This window comes from Phyllostomus hastatus, unplaced genomic scaffold (genome assembly GCF_019186645.2).
Source record: "Phyllostomus hastatus isolate PE091 unplaced genomic scaffold, TTU_PhHast_1.1 phas_scaffold_1066, whole genome shotgun sequence".
NCBI lineage: Eukaryota > Metazoa > Chordata > Mammalia > Chiroptera > Phyllostomidae > Phyllostomus > Phyllostomus hastatus.
In genome coordinates this window covers 14005902-14029135 of record NW_025334004.1, presented here as the reverse complement: position 1 = coordinate 14029135, position 23234 = coordinate 14005902, and the positions used below count along the sequence as shown (strand labels likewise).

Sequence of the window (23234 nt, the reverse complement as noted above, 5' to 3'; positions counted from 1 at the left end):
ATCAACATCATTCTACAAAATCTCCATGTGTGCGCACACACATACATACAGGCAAGTGCAGTGATAAAAAGGGTCACATAATACAAACCATACCATACATTGTTACTTAAATTTAACAGAAGAAACTGAAGCTTAAGCAAAATGAAGGAGTTACTAAAGTTTAGTTGAATGTTCTTTTGCAAGATAGTTTCTACAAATCTGTTTGAAGATTATGAAAAGCATTAAGAGGTTGTAAGTCTACATGGTTTCTATGAATCTGTTTACAGATGATCAAAAGCATTAAGAGATTATAAGTCAACATGGTTAACTCCTAAAAAGTAATTGAAACAAGAACAGGAACTAATTTAATTGCTTAGAAACAGCTTTTATTTAGATACTAGACTGCTTGATAGAGGTATAGTATTATTAGGTGTTCTTTATTAGTTATAAGGCATCTTAGAGAACCTTGAATTCAACGCCTCACTCCCTTTTCTGCTGTGTGTGGTGAAGGCATTGTTCAGAGTACAAGCTTTGGGGTCAGGTTGGATTTAACACCTGCTCCACCATTCAGGAACCATGTGATTGTAGGCCACGGTTTTATCTTCCACAAAAAACCGGTTAATAGTATCTTCCTCACGTGATTGTTGATAGGAATCAGTGAGAAAGCACAATGAAAAGCTCTTATGATAGTGCCTGATATATAGTAAGTGCTCAATAAACATAAGCTATTATTATAGAAGAACAACGGTGAGCATCAGAACCAATGTATGATATTGAAAATTGTAGGTCTCAAAATAATCTTTCATTTCATAATAATTCCCCTGTTAAATCTGCATATTTTTAAAGGCTGGGGCCTGAGGGCTTAATCACTGGGCATGTGGACGATGGAGTACTAGATATGGGAACAGCTCATATCTGAGACTGTCACCTATGTTTATAAGAATGGACAGAACACAAAATTCTAGCCTCTTTACCATCCTAGACATGCATATACACTACTAAAACAGTAATATTCACTACTATGCATGTCATTTACATGGACATACACAATGAACTTTGTACTTAAAAATTCTCTTTAAAAGTAAGCTAATACAGCATGTGTTTCTAAATACTCAGTATAAAAATTCACATTGATTTTTAAGTTTTAATATAGGTGGCAAAATTAGTTTATTCTTGTATTATTATGTATTATTTTATTATTTTCCATACAATCGTAAGCCTAATTTTGCCCCACCCTGTATATTATGAATTTCATGTTTTTGGCATCTTAAGTTTAAAGTAGTCCAATGTTTTCAGTTTACTTATTAACATGCAAATTTAGAAAACTTTTTAATAAGCCCTGACCCGTGTGGCTCAGTTGGTTGGGCATCATACAGCAAAGCAAATGGTCACTGGTTGGATTCCAGGTCAGGGCACATGTCTGGGTTGCGGGGCCAGGTCTGCAGTTGGGGGTGTACAGGAGGCAACCATCAATGTTTCTCTCAAACACCAGTGTTTCTCTCCCTCTCTTTCTCCCTCCCTACCCCTCTAAAAATAAATAAATAAAATCTTCAAAAAAAACCCCACATTGTCAAACAGTAGGAAATTACAAATTGTCTAACACAGATCTGAACACAAAATGTAGGAACCACATACTGTATTTATCTCTGTCTTCCTTCCAGGGTTGTTCGCAGCACACACAGGCAGCAAATCAATAAACGTTGGGTAGATGATGACATGGCCTCAATTTGTAGAGTTCCTACCTCAACAGTGTTCTAACAGTATGAATAAGTAAATTTCTTTACAGTGATCTCAAAGAGATGGCGTGAATTCTTTAGGTGTACTGAAGTGTTGTATCAAGTATCGCTTTTAATAAGTAAACCACTGGCTGAAGTTTGGAACTCTTTTTCCACACAATGCCTTTTTTTTTGGTAAGGGTATTTTTTTTTTGTAACAAGATTTGACCTGTAACTATTATTGAGAATTTTCTTAGCAGAGTTCAAAGCATTTTACAGGGATCATCTCATTTATCCCTCGAAAGTAAGGCAGAGGCATTATCTCTGCTACAGACTGAGAACACTAAAAAGCCAAGGTAGGTGGGGCTTTTTGTTGTTGTTTTGCTAAGATCAAAAAGTAATTCTAGGGCAAAGCCAGATTCCGGTCTGACCTTGTTACATGATGCTTCTGCAACACCATAGTGCAATGTAGTTGCTTCCTAGGTCTCTCTTTGGCTATGCTAAAGTGTTGAATAATTTCCAGAGTTGATTTTTTGTTCATTGTTGCTACTTAAAAATGAGTCTTAAGATGTAAACACAAAATAAAACCCTCGAATCCTTCCTATCAGAATTTGGGGTACAGGATACACAGGCAGGAATAGGTATTTTCTTCCCTTCCCTCCAGATCTCACTGTCTAGCCTAGTGCTGTCCCATGGAAAAATAATACGGGCCACAAATGTAAGTCACATGTATAATTTTAAATGTTCTTAGTCCAATGTATCAAAAATCTTATCACTTCAACATGTAATTAATACATTATCGACATACTTCACACTTTTTCTTGTATAAGGTTTCAAAATCTGGTGTGTATTTCACATTCATGGTCCACCTCATTTTGGATTAGCCACATTCCAAATGTCCAGTAGCCACGTGTGACTGGGGGTAGGTGGGTCGGCCATGCCAGCATGTCTGAACTTCAGGTTTTACTTAGCTCTCCCTTCAGACTGGTGCCCTTGTGAATGGAATTAGTGCTGTGGGGAAGGGCTTGTGGGTGACCCTGGAGAATCCATTTGTGTGTGGGTGGTGACTAATAACAAGCCCTAGCTTCGCCATTTACTGATGCATTGGGGAGTTAGGGATTCAGGATCTAGAGGGCTGCAAACCTTCCCAAATACCAGCTCACTGCCGAACGATGGTTCATACCCTGTGCGAGAACCCGGGCATGCCACCTTGAAGGGGGATGCAGTTTGTGGGGTGCTCGTGGCTTGTTGGAAAGGAGGCATCACCTGAAGATAAGAGTGCGCAAGCCATCGAAGTGGGTGCTTCTTGAGGGCAGGAGCTCCGACTAGCCGCTTCTTTAAGGCAGATGCTCCTTTTGCGTGCGGCCTGTGGCCAGGCTCTCAGTGGGCCTCACGTGCTACACGGATGAACGCATGTGCTTGCACCAAACGCTGCAGGAGGTCCAGGGACTGGGAACCGAGGTCCACTCTCCCGCCCGAACCCCGAGGCCGCTCCGCAGCCGTGGATGTTAAGGGGCGGGCCCAGGTCTCGGCCCGCTCCGCCCCATGTGACCCGGTCCGACATGGTGTCGCCTCCTCCCGGGGCGACGGCGGCCGCTCCGGTTCGCCTGCCTGTCGGGCCGGCCCCGCGGCCGCTCATGAGCAGCCAGGGCCGCTTGGGACCCCCCGGGAACGGCGGGCCGGGCGAGGGCCAGAGCGGGGAGGCGAGGAAACTGCAGGAAGGGAGGGTCGCGAGGAGGAAGCGAAGGAAGGGGAAGGGAAAAGCAGGAGCGAGGAAAGGCGGAAGAGGAAGCGGGGCGGAAGGGAAGCCGGAGCCGCAAACGGCGGAGGAGGCGGCTGGGTTGGGAGCCGAGGCGGGAGCCAGGGCAGGCCCGGGGGAGGAAGGAGAGGGAGGCGGAAGCGTGGAGGAAGGGGCGAGAAGGGTCGTCAGGGGAGATGAGGGGAGCGCAGAGGCAGGGAAGGAGGCCAAAGGAGGAAACGAAGGCAACGAGGAATGGAGGGCTAGGACTGGGCGGCGGGAGGATGCCAGGCCGAGCAGAGCACAGGAAGGAGAGGGTGAGGCTTGGGGCCGCTTCGCGGGGGCCGGGGCGGCCGTGGCGGCGGAGGCCGAGGAGGAGACTGCGGCTCGTCAGCCGGCGGGCCGCCCAGCCGCGGGGTCGGCGCTCTGGCGCCTGCCAGAGGAGCTGCTGCTACTCATCTGCTCCTACCTGGACATGAGGGCCCTCGGCCGCCTGGCTCAGGTGTGCCGCTGGCTGCGGCGCTTCACCAGCTGCGACCTGCTCTGGCGCCGGATAGCGCGGGCCTCGCTCAACTCCGGCTTCACGCGGCTCGGCACCGACCTGTAAGCGCCCGCTCCCCGCCCCGGGCCCGGCCCGCGTCCCGGGAAAGGGCGGGGCGCCGCGGCCTGGTCAGCCTGGGGCCCTGTCGCACCCCGAATTCCGTGGCCCCGGCCGGCTTCCGCCGAGACCCCTACCCGAACACCCTTCTCTTCTCGGAGGTCCCCATCCGAGGAAGCCTCCCAAGAGCATCCCTCAGTCTGCACTCTCCCCGTGGGCGGCTCCTCACAATTAGCCATCTTAAGCACTCCTTCAGCTTCTGATTGTGCCTTTTCACAGACCTTGACTCGCCGAGCTCCTCAGTCCCAGAGAGCCCGGCGGGTCTGTGGCTTTGGAGGCCTCTTCTGGCCCGGGTCTAGGACTCAGGTTCACGGTGTTGTCTATTTGAACGTTTTGTGGTCCTTCATCCGTTCACCCTCTTCTAACGGTTGTTAGGCTTCAGAGCTCAGATCAAGTCACATTTGGAGAAAAGGGCTCAGACCCAAAAAGGAGGCCCTTGGTCCATGTGTCAACTCTGGTTTATGACTTGATACGGGCTGAACGACACACACAAGGGTGCCTGCTTATGGCAGAGGGTTGGGTTAGGTTTAGGCTGTATGGGAGGGGATGGTATTGCAATTTGGCTTGTTCTTAGCAACTTTTTGAATCACTTAAATCTATTAAATAAAAGGGAAAAAGATGTATGGAATTGGAGGAGAAAAACCTTTCAGATTGCCCCCAACTCCATCCAGTTTGAGTTAAAAAAAAATAGTTCCGATATAGTATAACTTTGAAGAAAATCTTTTGAAAACATAGAGATATAATGCCACCACCTCTAGACACCAATTGATCTTAAAAATTACTTTTCAGTCTCACGCTTCTGAGTTGCTATCTTAACTGATCCTAACAGAATAGGTACAGAATTAATGTTTTGGGGCTGTACCATAATGAGACTAAAATGTTTGTTATATCCAGCTTTTTTGCTATTACAGATAACAGAAATGAGTAATTTAATCATTTTTGGTAGCAGCTTTATTGAAACATAAGTCACATAGCATCTAATACATATATTTCTTTTTGGATTAGTTACTTAGGATAAATTCTCAAGATTGGCATTATTGGGTCAAAGGTTATGGTTTGTAAAGGTATACCAAGTCACCGTGGCACCAGCAATGAATGTGAAAAAATTTTAAATCTTTGCTATATTGGGGCATATAATGCTATCTCAAAATTTTGTTATTTTGCATTTCATTTTACCACTGATCAGGGTAAATATTTTCCCATATGTGTGTTTCACCTGTGAGATTGTCTGTTCTTAGTCTTTGCCCATTTATTATTGGGGTCTTGATGTTTTTCTTGTAAATTTGGAATCCTTGAGGGTTATAGGTATTGGGCTATAGATATTAGGCTATAATTTGACATGTTTGATGCAAGTACTTTTTCCCAGTTCTTTTTACTTTACTGTTTTTAGCCTATAGAAGTTTTACACTTACATACAGGGTGAGCAAAAGTAGGTTTACAGTTCTATGGAACAATGATATGATAATTAATAATAATACAAGAATAAACTCTGTGTATTGCCTACTCACAGCTGTAAACCTTATTTTGCCCACCCCTGTATATCAGTCTGTCAGACTTTTGTAATTTATTTATTTTTTTCCCCTAAGTGTGAGAAATTTAGAACTCCTCCGTAGGCCTGAAAAGTCTTCTCTTTGAGTAGCTGCTGGTTTCTTTATTATTTGATTTTTTTAGAATAGTTAACACTTCAATCGCTATCACTTATCTGTGGAAAGGGTGAGTTAACTCTTATTTTCTAAGTGGCTACCTGGTTATCACTATACATTTTGTTAAATAACTGCTGTCTTTCCCTTGTTTTAGAAAGCTTATTTTAAATACTGTTGTTTTTTAATAGGCTCTAATATCTGTTAGGGTGAGGTGATCCTTGTTGGATTTGCGTGTGTGTATGTGAGAGAGAGAGAGAGAGACATTTCTATTTCCACTCAGCCACCCAAACAAGAAGAAATTCTGTGCCTTTTCAAAAGTTTTTGTGGTTTTCATTATAAAGTTCCCACACACCTGTTGTTTTACTTATTCTTAAATATGTTATGCATTTTGTTTTTATTATGAATGTAATCCTTTCTTAGTATGTTTTCCAGTTGGTTATTATTGGTGTACAAGATTAATTTTTTTTTGTAAATTTTGAGCTTGATCATTTTGTTTAATTTTGATTAATTCTAGTACAATTTTGTTGTCAGTGACAATGATTCTCTGGGATTTGGGGCGGATGTACTCTTGTTACCTTTATTTCTTAGAAGAAAAACTTTCAGAGAACATACCAGTTGACTTACAAGAGAAGTTGGCTAAAACGACTGGAATCCAAGCCAGCCAACGCATAGTTTGGCTTTCTCTCTCTCCTTATAGAGGTTGAATGGATGAGTGAAAGAATTGGTGTTTATTTTTCTTTTCTTTTTAAGTGCTCTAAAAGAGAGCTAATGGGAATGAGTGTGTGTTCTATAGGCAATAATAACAGGAAAATAAAAATGAGTTTACGTGTACAGTATACTCATTTATAGCGCTTTGAGACCGCAGAGGGACATGGCTTTATTATTTATTTGCCATGAGTGTTTTGGGTTTTTTTGCCTGTGTCCTAGGATGAGGGACGTTGTTTTTATCACAGCACTTGATGAAGAGCAAGGTCACTGTTTGTGTTTTCTGAGTTGAGGGGAGAAGTTATGTGTGTTAGAGCAGGTGGAGATGTGTTTACTAGTGTGGTCTCTTTCTGGACAGCTGCAGAGACGTGATAAGCCACCAAGAGAGGTGGCTGTCAACCCTGGAGGGAGATGGCTTGCACCCCATTCCTCTTACAGCATGAGGGTGCCAGGGCCCAAACTTCAGTGAGCGTATGGCTGCTTGGGTAGTGGCAGGGCTGCAGTTCATGCTTTGGGCTAATTAATTGCAGACTGGACAGTGGGATATGTTTTTGTAAGTACGACACAAAACTCCATTTTATCAGAGGCCACACATCACTGCACCAGAGTTTTATCCCCTATAAAGAATGGGAGTAACATGTCTCATAAAATGAGCCTTAAATGTGTAAGTGCTAGCAGAGTGTCCAGCACAGAGTAGGCACTCAATAAATTGTAAAATGGAACTTCTTAATTGCTAGGCTTCTCCTGTAGTCCGTCTGCATATAGCAAGAGTGGAGGTGGTTTGACTTGGAGATGCTGCCTAAAGAGCAGGTGAGGGAAAACACACACTGTGCTTCGTTTCTCTCACCTGCCCGAATGTTTTCAGAAACTTGACAGCAGACCCTGTGAGCTTAGGGTCTGCACTCCTGCCGAAGAGCCTCTTGATTCTCAGAAACACAAACTGCTACGGTTTACTGACCTTCCGGCCCAGGGCAAGTCCCATTCAGTTTGGCTGTTCCTAACTGATCATAGCTTTGTTGAGTAAGATGAACTGCTTTGGTTCCTTGTGATTTGTTAATGGTCTTATACTTGTGCTTGAAGGCATTTTGGCCACTTTAAAACCACAAACAAATAATTTGCTTCCCTTTAGGCCTCTTGCTCAAACACTAAACTCTGGTAGATATCCTGAGGTTTTGTTTTTTTTTTAAGCAAACACAGAGACAGTTTGAGGCAGTCATCTGGTTTGAAATCAGCTTTGTTTGAAGGTTTTATAAAGCCTGGGAGAGTGGCAATATCTGTAATATAAAAATCAAGGAAATGTTTAATATAGCGACCTTTTAAGTTTTCCCTGGAGTGTGAGGAAAACTAACCTACTTCAGTCTTCAAAGGCAAAACAGTGAAATTTGACTCTGGCAGTTTATAATGGAGGCTACACGCAGGGAGTGGGTATGATAGGCGGAAGAGCGAAGGTGCTATCTGCAAATATCCTGATGCTGAAAATTAACAAAGCAGAGAATGGAAAGAGAGAAGTGTATCCGTGTTTTTAAAAAATACTTCTGCCAGTCTTATGTTAAAGGAAGCTTACTTAATCCTTTTCCTTCCAAATTAAGTCCTACATGTTTTCAAACTTGACTTTTATTTTAAATATCCTTTGAGCAATACCCGGGTGCCCTTGCGTTTGCCTGTGGTAGATTCGCCTAGAACTCACAATAGGTGTTTAGGGAGTAAGGCGCTGAGGTGTCTGCCCTGGCATGCACATTCATTCCTCAGACAGGGTCTTGTGGGCTGGGAGCACTTTGAGGCTGGGGAGCTGGGGTATCTATTTCAGTGATGATTAACGTCCAGAGTGGTGAGATGGACACAGATAAGCAGAGTGTGTTTGTTTGTTTTAAAATGATTGCACCTAAGAGCATTTTTTTTGGCCCAGAAAGCATAAAGTTTCCTTTCTTAGCCCCGGACAGGGCATCGCTGACTGGTTACATTTAAGGTCTAAACAGTGGTTTTCAGGAAACAGTGATTAGCTTAAAGTCACTTTGGCTTTCCCCTTCACCTTTCTGCCTCACCTAGGGAGGAGAGTCACTCACTTGTTCCCCCATTCATTGCAAGGTTTCATGTATGGATCTTTTTTATCTTCAGTCTTTTTGGGAAGGCTTTCTTTTTAATGGTTCTGTGAGTTAATAAAAGTTGAGTTCAGTTTACATGCTTAAAATAAATAAAACAATAGACCTGTGGAAGCAGGAAATGGTCTAGTGCAGTCAGTACCTCCAAACGCAAACTGGGAGGATGGAAGAGGCCTTTTCCTCCAGGACCGCGAGATGAGAGAAGCTGCTTGTGTACTTCTCGTCTTGTGCCGTTTGAAGAGTAGAAGATGCGTTGGCTAGCTTTCAAGGCAGAAACGTGGAGAAACCCAAAGACCTCACAGTCTGGAAGACGAGTAGTTCTTACCGGGACGAGATCTCTGACCATGTTTCAGTATGCCATACTTTCTGTTTTCTGTGTCTGATGCCTTCACCTGAGGTAGAAATTGTGTTTGAGCCACTGGAATCAAACTGACAGCGAGGTTACTGGAAACATACAGATTAAAGTAAACTAAAACTATTTTTGAGTGTTTGACAAGGAAAAGAGTTACCTTTGTATGTCAACTTAACCTTAACTCTGGGTCGACTCTGGCATTGGATTGGTTTCTGGTCCAGACTTATAACCACGGGGCAGGGAGAAGTTCAGGTAGACTCTTCTTGAAGCCTGGCTCCAGGAAATTTGGAAAATTTAAGATGACCTAAACTGTTTAAAAGATGAGAAAGTTGAGTTCTGAATTTTCAGTGAAAATTGGCATACTCCCCACTTTGATTCTTAGAAACTGATTTTTGCTAAGCCCCAGAATTCACCTCGTGTGTTGACCAAATTCAAAGATTTGGTTTATTCTCCCTACTTAGCAGTCTTGCTCGGGAATGACTAGGATTCAGATGGAACTTCGGTTGTAATTCATAGAAGCTAGATGGTTGGGCTAATTAGGAATCTGTCTATGAACCCTGAATCATGTATATGCTTGAACTGCATCTGAAACTTACTGTGAGCCTGTCTGGAGAAGAATTTATCTCTTGTTAGAGGTTTGCCGCCTTGTCTCGGCTTTGAGTCCGGTCTTCGTCATATCCAAACTGTCCACACGGCCCTCCCTGGAAGTCTGGGCCACCCAATGGGCCCCCGTGCCTGCCCCTCTTTAGCCCACAATTAATTGCCAGTACATTCTTTCTTCTTCTCCTTCTTTTTGGTATTTGACATGAGCTCAAATTGCTGAGAAAGGTGACAACTGTGAAATGAAGACAGGGCTTGGAGACACCTTAAAAAATACATGTGAAGGCCACTAAATGACAAGAGCAGACTGCCAGGCTCTTTCAAAACATCACCACGTCTGTTGACTTTCCATTCCTTGTCCGCAGCACAAAATTGGAGGTCAAAGAATCATAGGAGTTAGAGATGGAAAAGACATTTGGGGTCAACCAGTTCAGCCCTCCGCCTTCCCCTGCCCCTGATTCCAAATCATTCCTTACATTATATTTTCTCCCCCAGCTCTTGTACAGTTTTCACGGTCTTCACTCAACCCCGGCTGTCACCTTTGGGGAATGATGCTGGAGGCTCTGTCCGGCTTCTCCTCAGCAAAGAAAGATATTGCTTCTGCCCCCAGTTGACATTTGTGAACTTCTTTGTTGGTGGTCTCAGCTGAGAGGCTGAAGGCTAGCTGGAAGTCTCTCTGCTGCCTGGTGATGGGGCTTTTCTGGACGGAGAAGTGCATTTGGTGTGTGATGATGTTGGGAACGGGGCAAAGGGCTAGGGTGCAGTGTAGCCATTGCTGACTTTGTTCCTAGACCTTTGTTTTTCAGGGCTCTTGACCTGAAAAGAGATGTGTGTGTGTGTGTGTGTGTGTGTGTGTGTGTGTATCTACAGGAGGTGTTGGAGAGGTGGATGGAGGTAAGGAAATTACACTGAATAGGAGTTTGATAAGAACCCTACCTTGCAAATAAGTAGGTTAAACAAAGAAACAAACAAGCAAATACTAGTTTGGTGAAGTAGTAGAGGATTGTTTCAAGAAAACATGTTAGAGAAGAAAGAGTGGCGGCTTACTGTATAGAAGTTTCAGCTCATAGTCAAGTTGAGAGGAACAGATGGGCTGGGCGCGAGGATTTTGGACTAGGGTACACAGTGCTGCTTTGGGGGGTCTCCCCTTGGTTTAAGTAGTAGAGAAAGAAGTTCTGTGTTTACTGACTGCAGGGTTTGGCAGGGAGAATGGTCATTTTTAGAGGCAGCTTTGGAAGGTTACCCCCGCTCCTCCTCTTGTTCAGCAGCTGTTGGGAGCAGTCCGAAGGGGGTATTATATTTCTTCTGGTAACTCTGCCAAGAATGAGAGGAAATCCACAATCTGTGGGCTTTGGGGGGAGGGGGGGTGGGGATGGTGGGGTGGCAGGTGATGGGACAGGGAAATTAAATTGTTTTATAGTAAATATGTTGAGATACTTTTCCTGGAAAGCTGTTTCCCTGAAAGGAATGATGTTTCCCCTGCTGACTAGATCTGTAATGGGCTTTTCTAGGACTTCATTTTCTTTCTTCCCTGTAGCTCCCATGTTTCTTTGAATTCTCCTTTCGAAAGCCCACATTGAAAAGGTGAGTCAAGATTCACGTACAGGTGGTGCACGTGCTTACGTGGCCTTCCTCTAGGAGTGAGTTACTAACAGAGAACCTCTCATTCATCACTTGTCTTGGCTGCAGCTTAGCTGCATCATAATGCCTAGGAACTGGAGACGTGAAACTTTCTGGGTGGCGCCTGGTTCCTGTTCTCGCCATCCCTTCCAGGCTGGAAGGGCACCAGGGATTTTGAAACTTGGCCACCAGGGCTGAGAATCTGCTTTGGTGGTGAATGTCGAATACAGTTACAAGATGAAAAACTATGAAATAACCCTGAGGAGTGGAGTAGTGTATTCCTCACATTTCGGGTGGGGAGCCCAGGTGGAAGTCATTTTGAAGGTATGAGAACAAAGTCCACTTCTGAGTCTGTTAGATGCCAGTCTATGCCTTGGTTAGAAGATGGCCCGTTCTCAAAAAATAATGGCATCTTTCTTGCTGCTGTCTGTTCTCAGAAAGTGCCAGATCAGTCTTGTACTGTGCAATTTTTTGAAAAACCGATTCTGTGACCCAGGGAGCGTGGGAAATGCTGCGCTGCACACCCCCTCTCTTGGGGACTCACCATGCCTGTTGGTAAACGAGAGGCATTGAATTGTCCTGTGATGGAGAGACCCATTTAGTTCTGTTGCATCCAGCACTGCACAGCATGTTTTGATGATAAAATTCTTTTTTTCACTGCTTAACATTTCTTGACATCTTGCAGAACATGCACAGTGGTCAAGTGCCCTGCAGGCACTTGATCAACAGCAGGAGGACATGAATGTGAACATGACCGTAAATCCTAAGCTCACCTCAGGAATCAGGATTATGCCCAGTTCTTCTAAAACTGCTCTGGACAGCTTTGACGTGTGGGTGCCACCTTAAGGTACTTTACCTGCTCAGATTCCTTCCCTGGAGCTTCTCTAGCATAAGAATTTGGAAGCCTTGGTTGAATTCCTGACGATGTGCTGTATTGTACATTTTTAGGAAGGGCCTTTGGAGCTTGAAGGTAGCGTGTCCAGGCTCCTGAAAATCTACAGACATTGTTGGAAGTGGGACTTGCTACAGGGAGAAGCTCATTTACTTGGAGTGCTCATTTAAGCAGTGTCTATCAGAATACCTGTTCTCCTAGGACTGTGGTTCCCACCTTTTGTGTCTACAGCGTACTTCTGGGTGATGTTAGAATTTTTGATAGTACGTTAAAGGATTAAACACTGAATGTCTTTTTTCTTTTTTCAAGCAAATTTCAGAAAGTTGAAAAGCTTGTACTTGTTTATCATGTAGTGTGTTCCTGTTTGAGTAGAACTATTACTGCCCTGACCTTGTTCTCTTACAACCTGCTTTGAGATAAAGTTTGTATCTACTCCTCTGAACACCCAGCCTTCCTCTTATTTTGCAGCAACTGTGTCATTAGTCGCACTGAGGCTCAGTGGTGTGCCTGACAGAAAGCTTTATAAAGGTGCGGCTCTTTAGTTGAATGGAAATAAATGCTGCACGTTGTTTAAAATGTGATGGCATACTTATTCAAGGTTCCTGTTATACCATTGGTTGAGATCCACTTTTAGAAGTGCTAAGAGGTTGAAGACTTGCTCCTGTGGAATTTATGCCTGTATTGGACAAACAAGACATACAGCCGTGAAAAACTAACAAGCCTAGGTTTACGATAGGTTTAGTCTGTGCGTTAGCAAGAGAAGGCGAGGCATGTTTGGAGGAATCAGGGAAGTAGAGGTTTAAGCTGGATCTTGAAGAATGGGTGAGTTTGACTAGTGCCCAGGAGAGGGAAGGAGGCATTTGTCAAGGACAGTGGTACGTTGGTGCTGGCATTGTAGGAGAAGGTGTGGATATAGTTATGAATGTAGAAGAGATGGATGTGGCTGGAGCTCAACTGCATAGTGCGGAGCTTTGGGAGGTGAGGCTGAATGAATAAGGTGAGCTGTCATTTGGGGCCTTTTGACGGAGATGCGGGTCTGCTCCATGCTCCCCTTGTGCATGGTTCTGTCTTCATGCTGATGTGTTCCCTACAGTCTCACTCCGCCTGCATGTTGGTGTTATTCCCTCTTTCCTGGCTGAAAGGGTAAGCGATTTAACACAATATAATGATTTTTCATTGATTTTTTTTTAACCTTAATCATGGACCTCTGCTGCTGAGGGCCTTTGGAGGATTTAGTCTAATGCCAAGTGTGAATGAAGAGATAAGTTTCTTGTCTTAGGCTATTTAAATGCTTGTTCCTAAAGCCAAATTCTTAGTTTTAGTAGAAGAGCTAGTGGGTACAGGCACTCTGCAGGGAATCTGCTTTCTGGAGAGCGAGCAGATCAAAGAAATCAAGAGACAGTATTAACTTAAAATTTCAGCCCCCCAAGCATCCTTTTGCATAGCTCTGTTCCCCCGCTCAGCCCAGTGCCCCTGATTGTCACTTGTGGACAGGCGCCCTCCTTTTCTGAATTTCCAAGTCTGCAGGAAGTTATGCTTACGGTAATCATGCCAGTCACGCAGGTAGGCAGCTTGGGTGGCATTGAGGGGAATCAAACTACAAGGTGAAGCAGGGAGGGGCACTGATTTGTGATCCAGGAGTTTTCTGATCTTAGGGACTATACAGGTTTAAGACCTCTATGATCTATCCACACCTCCCTTTCCCTCACCCCCCAGCCATTTTCCTTCTGACTAGGTTTATTTATTTGCTTTTGGTTTGGGGTGCGGTGAGGAGAGGTGAAATGAAAGGGGAATCTAGATAACTGACTAGATTAATTTCTATCCCTCTGGACCGACTTGTTGCCAAGGTTTTAAGGGGCCCGATAGCTTACTGTGGGTGCGTGTTGTATTGTTTTTGTTTAAAATAGGTCATGTGCCCAGGAATGCAGTCAAACTGTAATGGGGACTAAGTGCCGGAAAGCTGAGAAGGTGGGGGCCCAAGTGGAAAAATGAGCCTGAGGCAAGAGAAGGCAGGCTGGGAAAATGGAAGTTCCAGTAGGCCCACAGGCCAGGTTAGGGATCCCTGTGCCTTAACAGCCATGCAAGAGGTTTATTTTCAGCACACCAGTCGTTTTTGGACAGAGTATCCCCACTTTGCACCAGTAACCATGGTGGAGAAACAGCCAACCAGAGAGCATTTCAAGGGTGGGAACAAGGGTCCTTATTGAATTCCCACTTCTGCTGCCTTGTTTTACTGACTCCTGTTGGCTGGGCCATGACAGGTCCCCACAGGGAAGGAGGGATGCCTACTTTCAGAGAAGGAAGGCTTTTTTTTATTCCTTCTGATTTTTCAGGTCCTGAAGCCAATAAGGATATGTTTATGATTTGTCCACCAGCTAGGAAACCACTAGAGATGACTAAACCAACAAAAGGGATGAAAAAGCCTAGTTGTTGCTTTTAACAAAGTGGTACTCTTCTCAAGTGAAAGCCAAATGGAACGGCTTTAAAGAGCTGGAATTTGATGTGAAGGACCAGGGCCCATATCTTGATTATGGTGTGCATTCTGGGAGAGGGAGCCCGCACCTGCTCTTTGGTAGCTGCTTCTAAAGTTCAACTTTGAAAGTTTCTTGCTGCTGTGATCAGGCCCTCAGGGCAGTGCTTTGACCCTTAGTAAAGTGTCACCAAATTGCAGTTAAGTGAGCAGGGAGATGAGAGAAGTGTTGTCCTTATCCCAATTCAGGAAATATATTGATTCTTTCCCCCCTTGTTTCAGTTTTGGTTTCATCTCTACCTATGAACTTAGACCGAACTGAAGAGGAGAGAGGAGAGGTTAGCTACAGACGGTCTCTTCCTCTGTATCTGGGAGGGATATGCAAATAAGATTTCACAGGGAGTCTAATCTCTTTCATTAAGAGTGCAGTTCTTTGGGCCGTCCTGTTGACTGTCTGTTACTGTCCTCAGCTCTCTGTCTAGCAGTAGGCAGTACAGGGTGCTTACTAGTAATGTGAAACCAGGGACCATATTCACCCAGTGGATGAATTTAGTAAATTTATTTTAGCTTTAACATGCGTACACCCAAATCCTGATCATTCAGTCTGAAGGGGACTAAGTTTGACATGAGAAGTACAGTTTCTACTAGTTATAATTGAGTTAGAATAAAAACAAATGACTGTTGAGTTAGCTTTAAAGATGACACCATTAATGGATATTAGTCACTGTGTATATTTATGTAATAATAATTAACTGTTTTTTAGAGATTTATAACATGCTGTACTTTTAGTTGTCATCTCTAAAACACCACAGTTGTGTGAAATACTGTCCTCATTTCATAGATGAAGAAATTGACAATTAGAAAAGTTGAATAACCAGGTTTGGATCCCAGCTTCCTAAGTCTGCATTCTGTACTTTCCTCATAACTTCATTTAATCTATAATTTAGATGTAAATTGAAAGACCTAACACTTTATAATTATGTGATATGTTAAAAAAATTGCTCACTTCCTAAACTGCCATTTATTTACCTCTTCTGTCCTGTTATTTATGGAGATGTAATTTTGTGTAGTCTCCTCACCTTCATTTTATAAATTTGGCTTATTTAAAGTTTTTTTTATCCTCACCTGAGGACATTTTTTTCATTGCCTTTTTAGAGAGAGGAAGGGGGAGAGGAAGGGAGAGAAGCATTGATTGGTTGCCTTCTATACTGTATGCGCCCGCACTGGGGATTGTGCCCACCAGGACCAGGGACCAAACCCTCAACCCAGGCATGTGCCCTGACCAGGAATCGAACCTGCAGCCCTTTGATTACAGGATGATGCTCCAACCAATTGAGCCACACAGGCCTGGGCTAATTAGACTTAGTTTTAAAATTACTGCTCCTTGCTCTAGTCATTTCCAAACTATTTTATAATCCTCACATTTATCATTTCTAGTAGCAATATATTTTTGTGCATTAGTACACCATTCTCCCCCATTTGGACTATTGCCAGATTTTAGCTCTAATATATAGCTGCAACTATAAATATCTTTATAAAAATATATTTTTCTTTTGAATTATTTCTTTGTGATAGAGTACCCAAAGTGGGAATGCTGGGTCAGAAGCTGTCATTTAACAACTTTTCTCAACAGAATTCTTTTCTGAAAGGCTGCTCCAGCATGCTGCTAGCAGTGTATAACCAAACCCAAATCCTTCTATCAAACCAAAGCTAGAGTGTATTTTCCATTTAATAGATGTGAGGTGGTGCTTCAGTAATTGTTTCAGTGTGTATGTCTGTAAACTGTTGTTGTGGGGTGTTCCCCCCGTGTTTTATCATGTGAGCACTGGGGGGCCTGTTCTCATCTGTTGTTGGATGTGGGTGACAGGGTATTGCAGCCTGGGTGTGTTGTCCTGGCAGATTCCCATCAGTCCCTGAAAACTTTTAAGTGTGGAACTTGTACCTATGGTATTAATTGTTCATTTTACCTACTCTTTTGGGGAGATTTCAGTCTCTTTTTTTTCTATGCAGTATTTAAAATTTAAATACTTTAAACTCTTTTAGTTAAAGAGACTGTTTTAAGTTCATTGTTTCAGTATTGGGGAGTGTATTATATTGTGCTGTGAGACGATAATCTGAATCAGTGTTTTCTTTACGGACAGCCTGTGGTTCCAGCAGTGTTTGTCGTCTTTTCTCTCTTAGGTCGCTTTGGCTTTATTAGGGACACTTGAAAGGAAAAACTGTCCTCCTCGGATTTCTTAGTTACCCTAGTATGGAGAGTGGAGTTTTTCCTTTCTCGTTTCCTAGCCCCTTCACTTATATCCAGAAATGTTCTGGGTGTTCCCGAGTCCTGACTTGTAAGCCCATGGCATTTTCTCTGGCTGGTAGTTCGTCGGAGTGACTGGACTATCTGTTCTGTCTCTACACAGGATGGCCAGTGTGCCAGTGAAGGAACGAGTGAAGGTGTCTCAAAACTGGAGGTTGGGACGCTGCCGGGAGGGAATTCTGCTGAAGTGGAGATGCAGGTTAGTAGCCTCTTGACTCTGAAAGCTACTGGGACAGAAAAGCATGCTGGGAAGTGAAAAATCAGGTCCTAGCTGGGGCACAAATAGCCTCTCTTGGGTGGTATGGCCCTGGTGATCCTTTAAACACCACCAAGGGGCATCAGAGGGACAACTTTTATTCACATTACCAAGAGGATTACAGAAACTGTAATTTATTTTAATGAGTTTCATATTTTTTATGATTTTAAAAATAACATGTGTATTGTAGAAATTTGGAAAAATAGAAAAGTTTAAAACTTGTAAGTTACCACTCAGAGGTAACCACTGTTAAGGTATCTCATCAAAAGACATAAATGAAGCCAATATTTCGATGCATCTTGTTTTACAATTATTTTTCTTTAATTCTTCCAGTGTAGGGAGTTAAACCTTCACTCCTGGCTTCCTGTAGTTCTCTCCCTTTACTTTATTAGAGGGCAAAGTAGAATATAAAGTTTTGGATATATGTATGTTACGGGAGGCAGAGCTTAGGAAAAGCACATTAGATAATGGCTTTGGTAATGCTAATGCTACAGATTCTATGCTTCATCAATGCTAAATTATTTCAGTTACTGTATGACTCCCTAAAAAAAAGTGCTCCTTGTGGATTGGTTGGAGTGGATAGTGAACGCCATGATTCCTCATTCTTGGTTTGCCTATACCGGCACCGACAGACGCAGGCTTCTTCTTCTGGGGGCCCTTTCTCTCCTGCTCGTGTCCGGTCTGCTGTTTCACTGGCATCAGTTGCTGTGAGTGATGTGGTAGTGCTGATGGAGAAACGTGGGCTTTTATGATGAAGGACTTCACCCTTAGCTTCCCACTTTTGTCTTTTAATACCAGAAAGTAGAGTTTATTTCTCTATCAAGGTTTTATCCCTGGCATTTTTTTTTTTGGCTGGTTTAAAGCAGTTTGGCAAATAAACACACAAAACAGTTAGAAGGCTGCCCCGGGATTCTCCACTGTTCACCTGGCATGAACCGAGTTTCTTGTCCTAGGCAATTGCTAGGCAATGGCTGCCTACCAGGTGGCTCTAAACATGAATTCCAAACCCCTCTCTGTTTGCTGCCCACTTGGGTGTGCCATGAACTTCTGCAAGGGGATGTTGAAGAGGAATGTGTATAATGAGTGAGAATGCAGGCATCTATACACACTGTACACATGTTGCACATAATATATGCACACACTTGTAAAACCTCATGAGCAGAAAGTCGGTTACTACAAAGTCCAAGCTGCATTTAATGGCCCGTCAAGTCAATTTGCAGAACTTTTCCACATTCCCATGACGCTTGTATTAAGGAGTCTGGGGAAGAAACACAGCCCAGTTTGCTCAGACGGGCTTGGCAGTGAGAGCTGGTGTCTCCGTAAATGGGGTGAATCAACTGTCCCTGTGCTTTGCTTGGGACCTGGTAGCTCCAGAATCCCTAGGTAGACTTGGCAGGCTGCTGGGATGTCTACCTTGGGGAAAGGGCTTAGTCCCCACCAGAGAGCCTGGTGTCTGGCAGAGTCTTCTCTCTTCCTAATGCTCACTCTGAGCCATGGGACTGGTCTGTGGCTTTTAACCTCTCTTCTTGCTGCCGGATTGTAAAGGGGAATCTTTAACTATGTGTGGATTTCTTTTATCAGCTACCAATGAGAGCTGTTTCTCTTTAGCCCCTGAACTATAGTAAACTGCCCTAGGGGCTGTGCTTTTCCATTGCCACTCTTACCGTATACCTTCTAATAGAGAAATGCAGATACCCCTGTGAAGATCTAGGCATCTAATCAGTACACTATTAGCATCCTTTCCTAAATGGCTTTATTCCTTTTACTTATAAATGACCCCTTTTCTCTAGCAGGATAAGAGAATGGAGCTTCCCTGGGATCACTCTTCTCTTTTCTCTATCATAACTAACCAGTCTGTTGGAACAGAGGCATGTAGGGGAGTCTTGGAACCATGAAATGTAAGCACTTACACTTCAAATTAGTGAAAATACAGAATGAAAAAAGATTAGTTCATCAGGGTAGAAGGTTTCTTTTTGGCCCTTCCCACCCCTCAATCATTGCATTTTCTAAGCTCTGCCTACCCAGTAATTCATGTCTTAAGCATTCTCCAATTAAAAGTACTATTTAATTGGTTTTCTAATTCTCACTTTCTTTTGGATAGTCCAAAGATGATAAGGTCACCACAGAGTTCTTGGAAGAAGGGGAGAGTGAGGCATATATAGGCTTAGTCTTGCAGGTCATCCTCGCTAAGTTGGGGATCAGTCGGCCTCTCCAAAGATTGAAGTCAGGTTTTCATTTTGTATCCTGATGATCCTTACATGTTGTGTTTCCTCTCTGCAGTCAGATGCCCTGGATGCAGCTAGAGGGTGATTCTCTGTACATATCCCAAGCTAATTTCATCCTGGCCTATCAGTTCCGCCCAGATGGTGCCAGCTTGAACCGTCGGCCCCTGGGAGTCTTTGCCGGGCATGATGAGGATGTTTGCCACTTTGTTTTGGCCAACTCACATATTATCAGTGCAGGAGGGTAAGTGCTACAGGTTTCTCCTTTCATCCTCTTCCTCAGGACTCTTCAGGGAACACCTGCCTGTGTCTGACTGTTCTGTCTTAACTCTGAAGGGATGAGGACGGAGACTAGAAGGAGTAATTATTCTCTCTCCACGCCCCCCGCCCCACCCCCCCTTTAAAGCACAGAGATTTACCAAAGGCATTTGATAGGGTTAGCTGGGAAAGGAAAACAGGAAGAGCCTTTAATGAAAAGTGAAGCTGGTCTTGATACTCCCAAGGGGGAAATTTGTTTGGTCTCTCAGCTCTGTTCAACCCCAAGTATACTGAGGAACTAAAGGTATCTGGAAGGTCAGAACTTTATTGGACTGAACTGCCTAAAGCTTAGCAAATTCAACGTCATTCCAGGCTTGGGCTATTTCTGTAGGCTTTTTCTCTTCTTACAGAGAGAATAATTGGCTGTTTGGGGTGGGCTCCTTATTTCTCTCCTAGAGATGGAAAGATTGGTGTTCATAAGATTCATAGCACCTTCACTGTCAAGTATTCGGCTCATGAACAGGAGGTGAACTGTGTGGACTGCAAAGGGGGCATCATTGTGAGTGGCTCCAGGGACAGGACGGCCAAGGTGAGGTGGTTGCCCCCTTACATACCGTTATTCCCTTCTGTCTATAGGGAGTGGGGCGGGAGAGGGTGGATAGGGCCGAAGTCTTGGGATTGGCTGAGAGCCTCGGGTGGGGGCGGAGGAAACAACGCAATAAAGGACTCACTTATGTGCCTCTGGCATGCAGCTTGCCATGCCAGGTTGTGTCCTTGCCAGCTGGCCTGGGGAAGGAGTGGACAGTGGCTGGGAAGCTTGCCACTCACTTGAAATGTGGCGTGAACTCAAAAACAGAGGGCCTGGCCAGCTTTTCCTCCCTGGGCTGAATTTCCTCAAGTTTGTGGGTTGAGTTCTGACCCCAATATTTTATTTTAAAGTCTCCCTCTTTTTACTTGCTCTCTGTTTAGGGAGGTTAATTTTTCACCACCTTGTTTATAAGCAATCAGGTTGATAATTAAAATGTGTTTTTACTGCTTCTCTAGAGAGTGATGTGGTCAGTAAGCAGTAGAAAAATGACAAGAGAAGGGTGTTATTTGTTGCATCACTGCCAAATTGTCTGGTCTACAGTCAGACATCTGCCAAGACCCAGCAGAAGGAGCCTGATAAGTAGTGTGACCCCTGCTTTATGGACTCAGCTCCTCCCATTTGAGTCAAATAGGCTCCCACTCGTGAGAGAGAGAACCTTTCCTTTTGAGTGTCCAGCAGCCCAAGGCAGGGCCTGCACATGCCTGGTCCTTTGGGGCTGCTGTGGGAACTTGGCTGACAGTTCATTCGGGGGTGCAGGAGGCCTGGTGGTATCTTGCCTGTCCGTTTCTCAGCATCTGGAGACTTCGTTGTGCTAATAGGAGCAAACTCCGTGTTCGTGTCCGCAGACAGGCCTCTAGGACACATAGGGAGAGAGGACTCAGGTGAGGGATGTCCTAGTCTTTGCTCACTAACTTTTCTGACTCCGTGCCCTCTCTGGTGACTACTCCATCTTGGAAAAATGTCACTAATTTAGACAAAAAGAAAAGCTGAGTATTTTCTTTTTCGTTTGTGGAAGTTTTCCCTTCCTTTGCTGTTTTCTTCCTCGCACTTCGTATTCTGTCGGAGACATGCGCACCGGCACAAGGAGCCCAAGAAATCCAGAAAACCTTTGAACCGACGTGGAAACTGAATTTCCTGTCACCTGCTCCCACTCCCCTACCCTGTACTTCAGGTTGCTGATCGGTCACTCTCTCTGTACCCTTGAACTGCTGTGTGTGGTCATGAGGCTTGCAAAGCCTCCTTGCAAAGAGACTGGACTTCAGTTTCTCTACCGCTCAGAAGTCAGTTTGCACAGAAACATTTGGTGGCATGTGTGACCTAGATCATCCCACCTCACTACAGCATCTTCTTGTCATAGCTTCAAGCTTCCCCTGGCTCTTCTTTCTCGTTGGCATCTCTTTCTTCCATCCTGTTCTTTGCTCTGCTACCCTGGGCAGTGTGAAACTAAGCCTCATGAGCAAACACAGCAGTTCAAGGGTGTGGACTGCTTACAGTCAAAAGGTGACAGCAGTTCTCTGTGGGATACTGGGTTAAGTACCAACTCAGCCCTACTTAGTGACTTAGTTTTTAAAAAAGTACTGAAATAGGGCACTATTTAATTCTAAAATCGTCACCGAAGCATATCCCGTTTCTTTTGAGGATTTCTTTTAGGTCAGTGGCAGCACTCTCCCTCCTGGTTCTTCAACTTCGGAAAGCTAGTCAGCTCTCTGGGGCTCCCCAGTGACCTCCAGGCCGGCTTGTCTTTCCCGGCTTTCTGGATGCTGCTTTCGTTTCTTCCTTTCTGTTGCTGGCTTTGCATTTCTCCACCTTCATCTTCCTGGCCCATTTCTGCGTTAGTTAGTCTTTTATAACTGACTCTCCATTTTCTTTTGGTGGCATTTGCAGTTCTACCACTGCTACTTCAGGCTTCTAATATACATGAACCTGTGTAAGAACTACCATGCTTGCCTTCAAATATCTAAAGCCTCTTTTTGAGGGAGTTCCCCAAATATGTACTGTGTCTTAGGAAAGAGGTTTGTTTTATTGGTGTGAAGGAAACGAAAACATTTTCTTTGTAAAACTGCTGAGCAAGAGACTTCCCCAAAAGCCCTCTTCCTTCCCCTCTCCAAACTTCAGTTTTAAACTTACCGTGACTTAGCTGGAGTTGCTTCTGTGGGCTTCAGTGGGGCCAGCCCCATTCCGAGATGTGGCAGAAAGGTGGCTTATGTTCTCAGTGGGCCTGGGCTGGAACTGGCCATCCCTTTGTTTCTTCCTTTTTCTCTGTTCTTTCATTCATTCTGATACGTGCCTATGCAAGGCACCCAGGGCTCTTCAAAGGGGAGGAAGATCCAGCCCCTCACCTCAAGGGGAGCTGAGACCTGCGTGCACTGTGAAGGGGACTGGAAATGGCTGGAGACTGAGGTGTGAAGCTCTCGGGAAAGGGCCAGAAGGTTCAGAGGGTGGAGGGATCACATCTGGCTTGGAAGGGGAGATTTTCTGTAGAGGGTGCATTTGAACTTATTTTTTCTCCTTTTAGTTATTTTTCAGTGCATACATTTCTTTGTTTGATTTATAACCATATAGAATGTAACCAGGCACTATGCTAAGCCCTTTACATTTATTTATCTTTCTCATTTTATCTTTTAGGATAATTTTCTGTTGCATAATATGCTTGTAATATATTTTAGCTGTCCAGTGTACACTGCTGTATCGACTTTATTTTATGAAGTTTTCCATCATTATTTCAAATTATTTGTTAGTGTCATCTTTAATGGCTTCACAATGGACTTGCCATAGTTTAGTCACTGTTTTTCCTCTTGGTAATGTTTGTATCTAGTTTTTTTCCTATAGTATTAAGAACCATTATTATTGATGCCTAATATCTACCAAATTCTTTGCTACTGTGCTGAGTAATTTATACATATCTTCACTTTTCCACACTGCAACCCTGAAAGATAGGTATTTGTTCCCATTTTATACGTGAGGAAGCTGAGGCTAAGGAGTTATGAAACATCTGTAAAACCAGGGACGATAAGTAACAAAGAGGGTTCAGCCCAGATCTGTCTGGTCCTAAAGTCCTTTCTGCGACTGCAGGCTCTAGGAAACATTTTCATCATTTAGTTTTCTTCGATTTAGGATTATTTTCTCAAAATAG

The 23234-nt window shown here is 43.9% G+C and overlaps 1 protein-coding gene across 1 annotated transcript in view; it reads left to right on the top strand.

Annotated features, from left to right (window-relative positions):
- Window positions 1-3251: 3251 nt before the first annotated feature.
- Window positions 3252-23234, top strand: part of FBXW4 (F-box and WD repeat domain containing 4) — a 73110-nt gene continuing 53127 nt past the window's right edge. The window contains exons 1-4 of the mRNA XM_045854680.1: window positions 3252-4035; window positions 16880-16975; window positions 19313-19498; window positions 19969-20101. Coding sequence (XP_045710636.1) covers window positions 3257-4035; window positions 16880-16975; window positions 19313-19498; window positions 19969-20101 — 1194 coding nt within the window. The 5' untranslated portion in view covers window positions 3252-3256. The remainder of the gene's footprint in view (window positions 4036-16879; window positions 16976-19312; window positions 19499-19968; window positions 20102-23234) is intronic.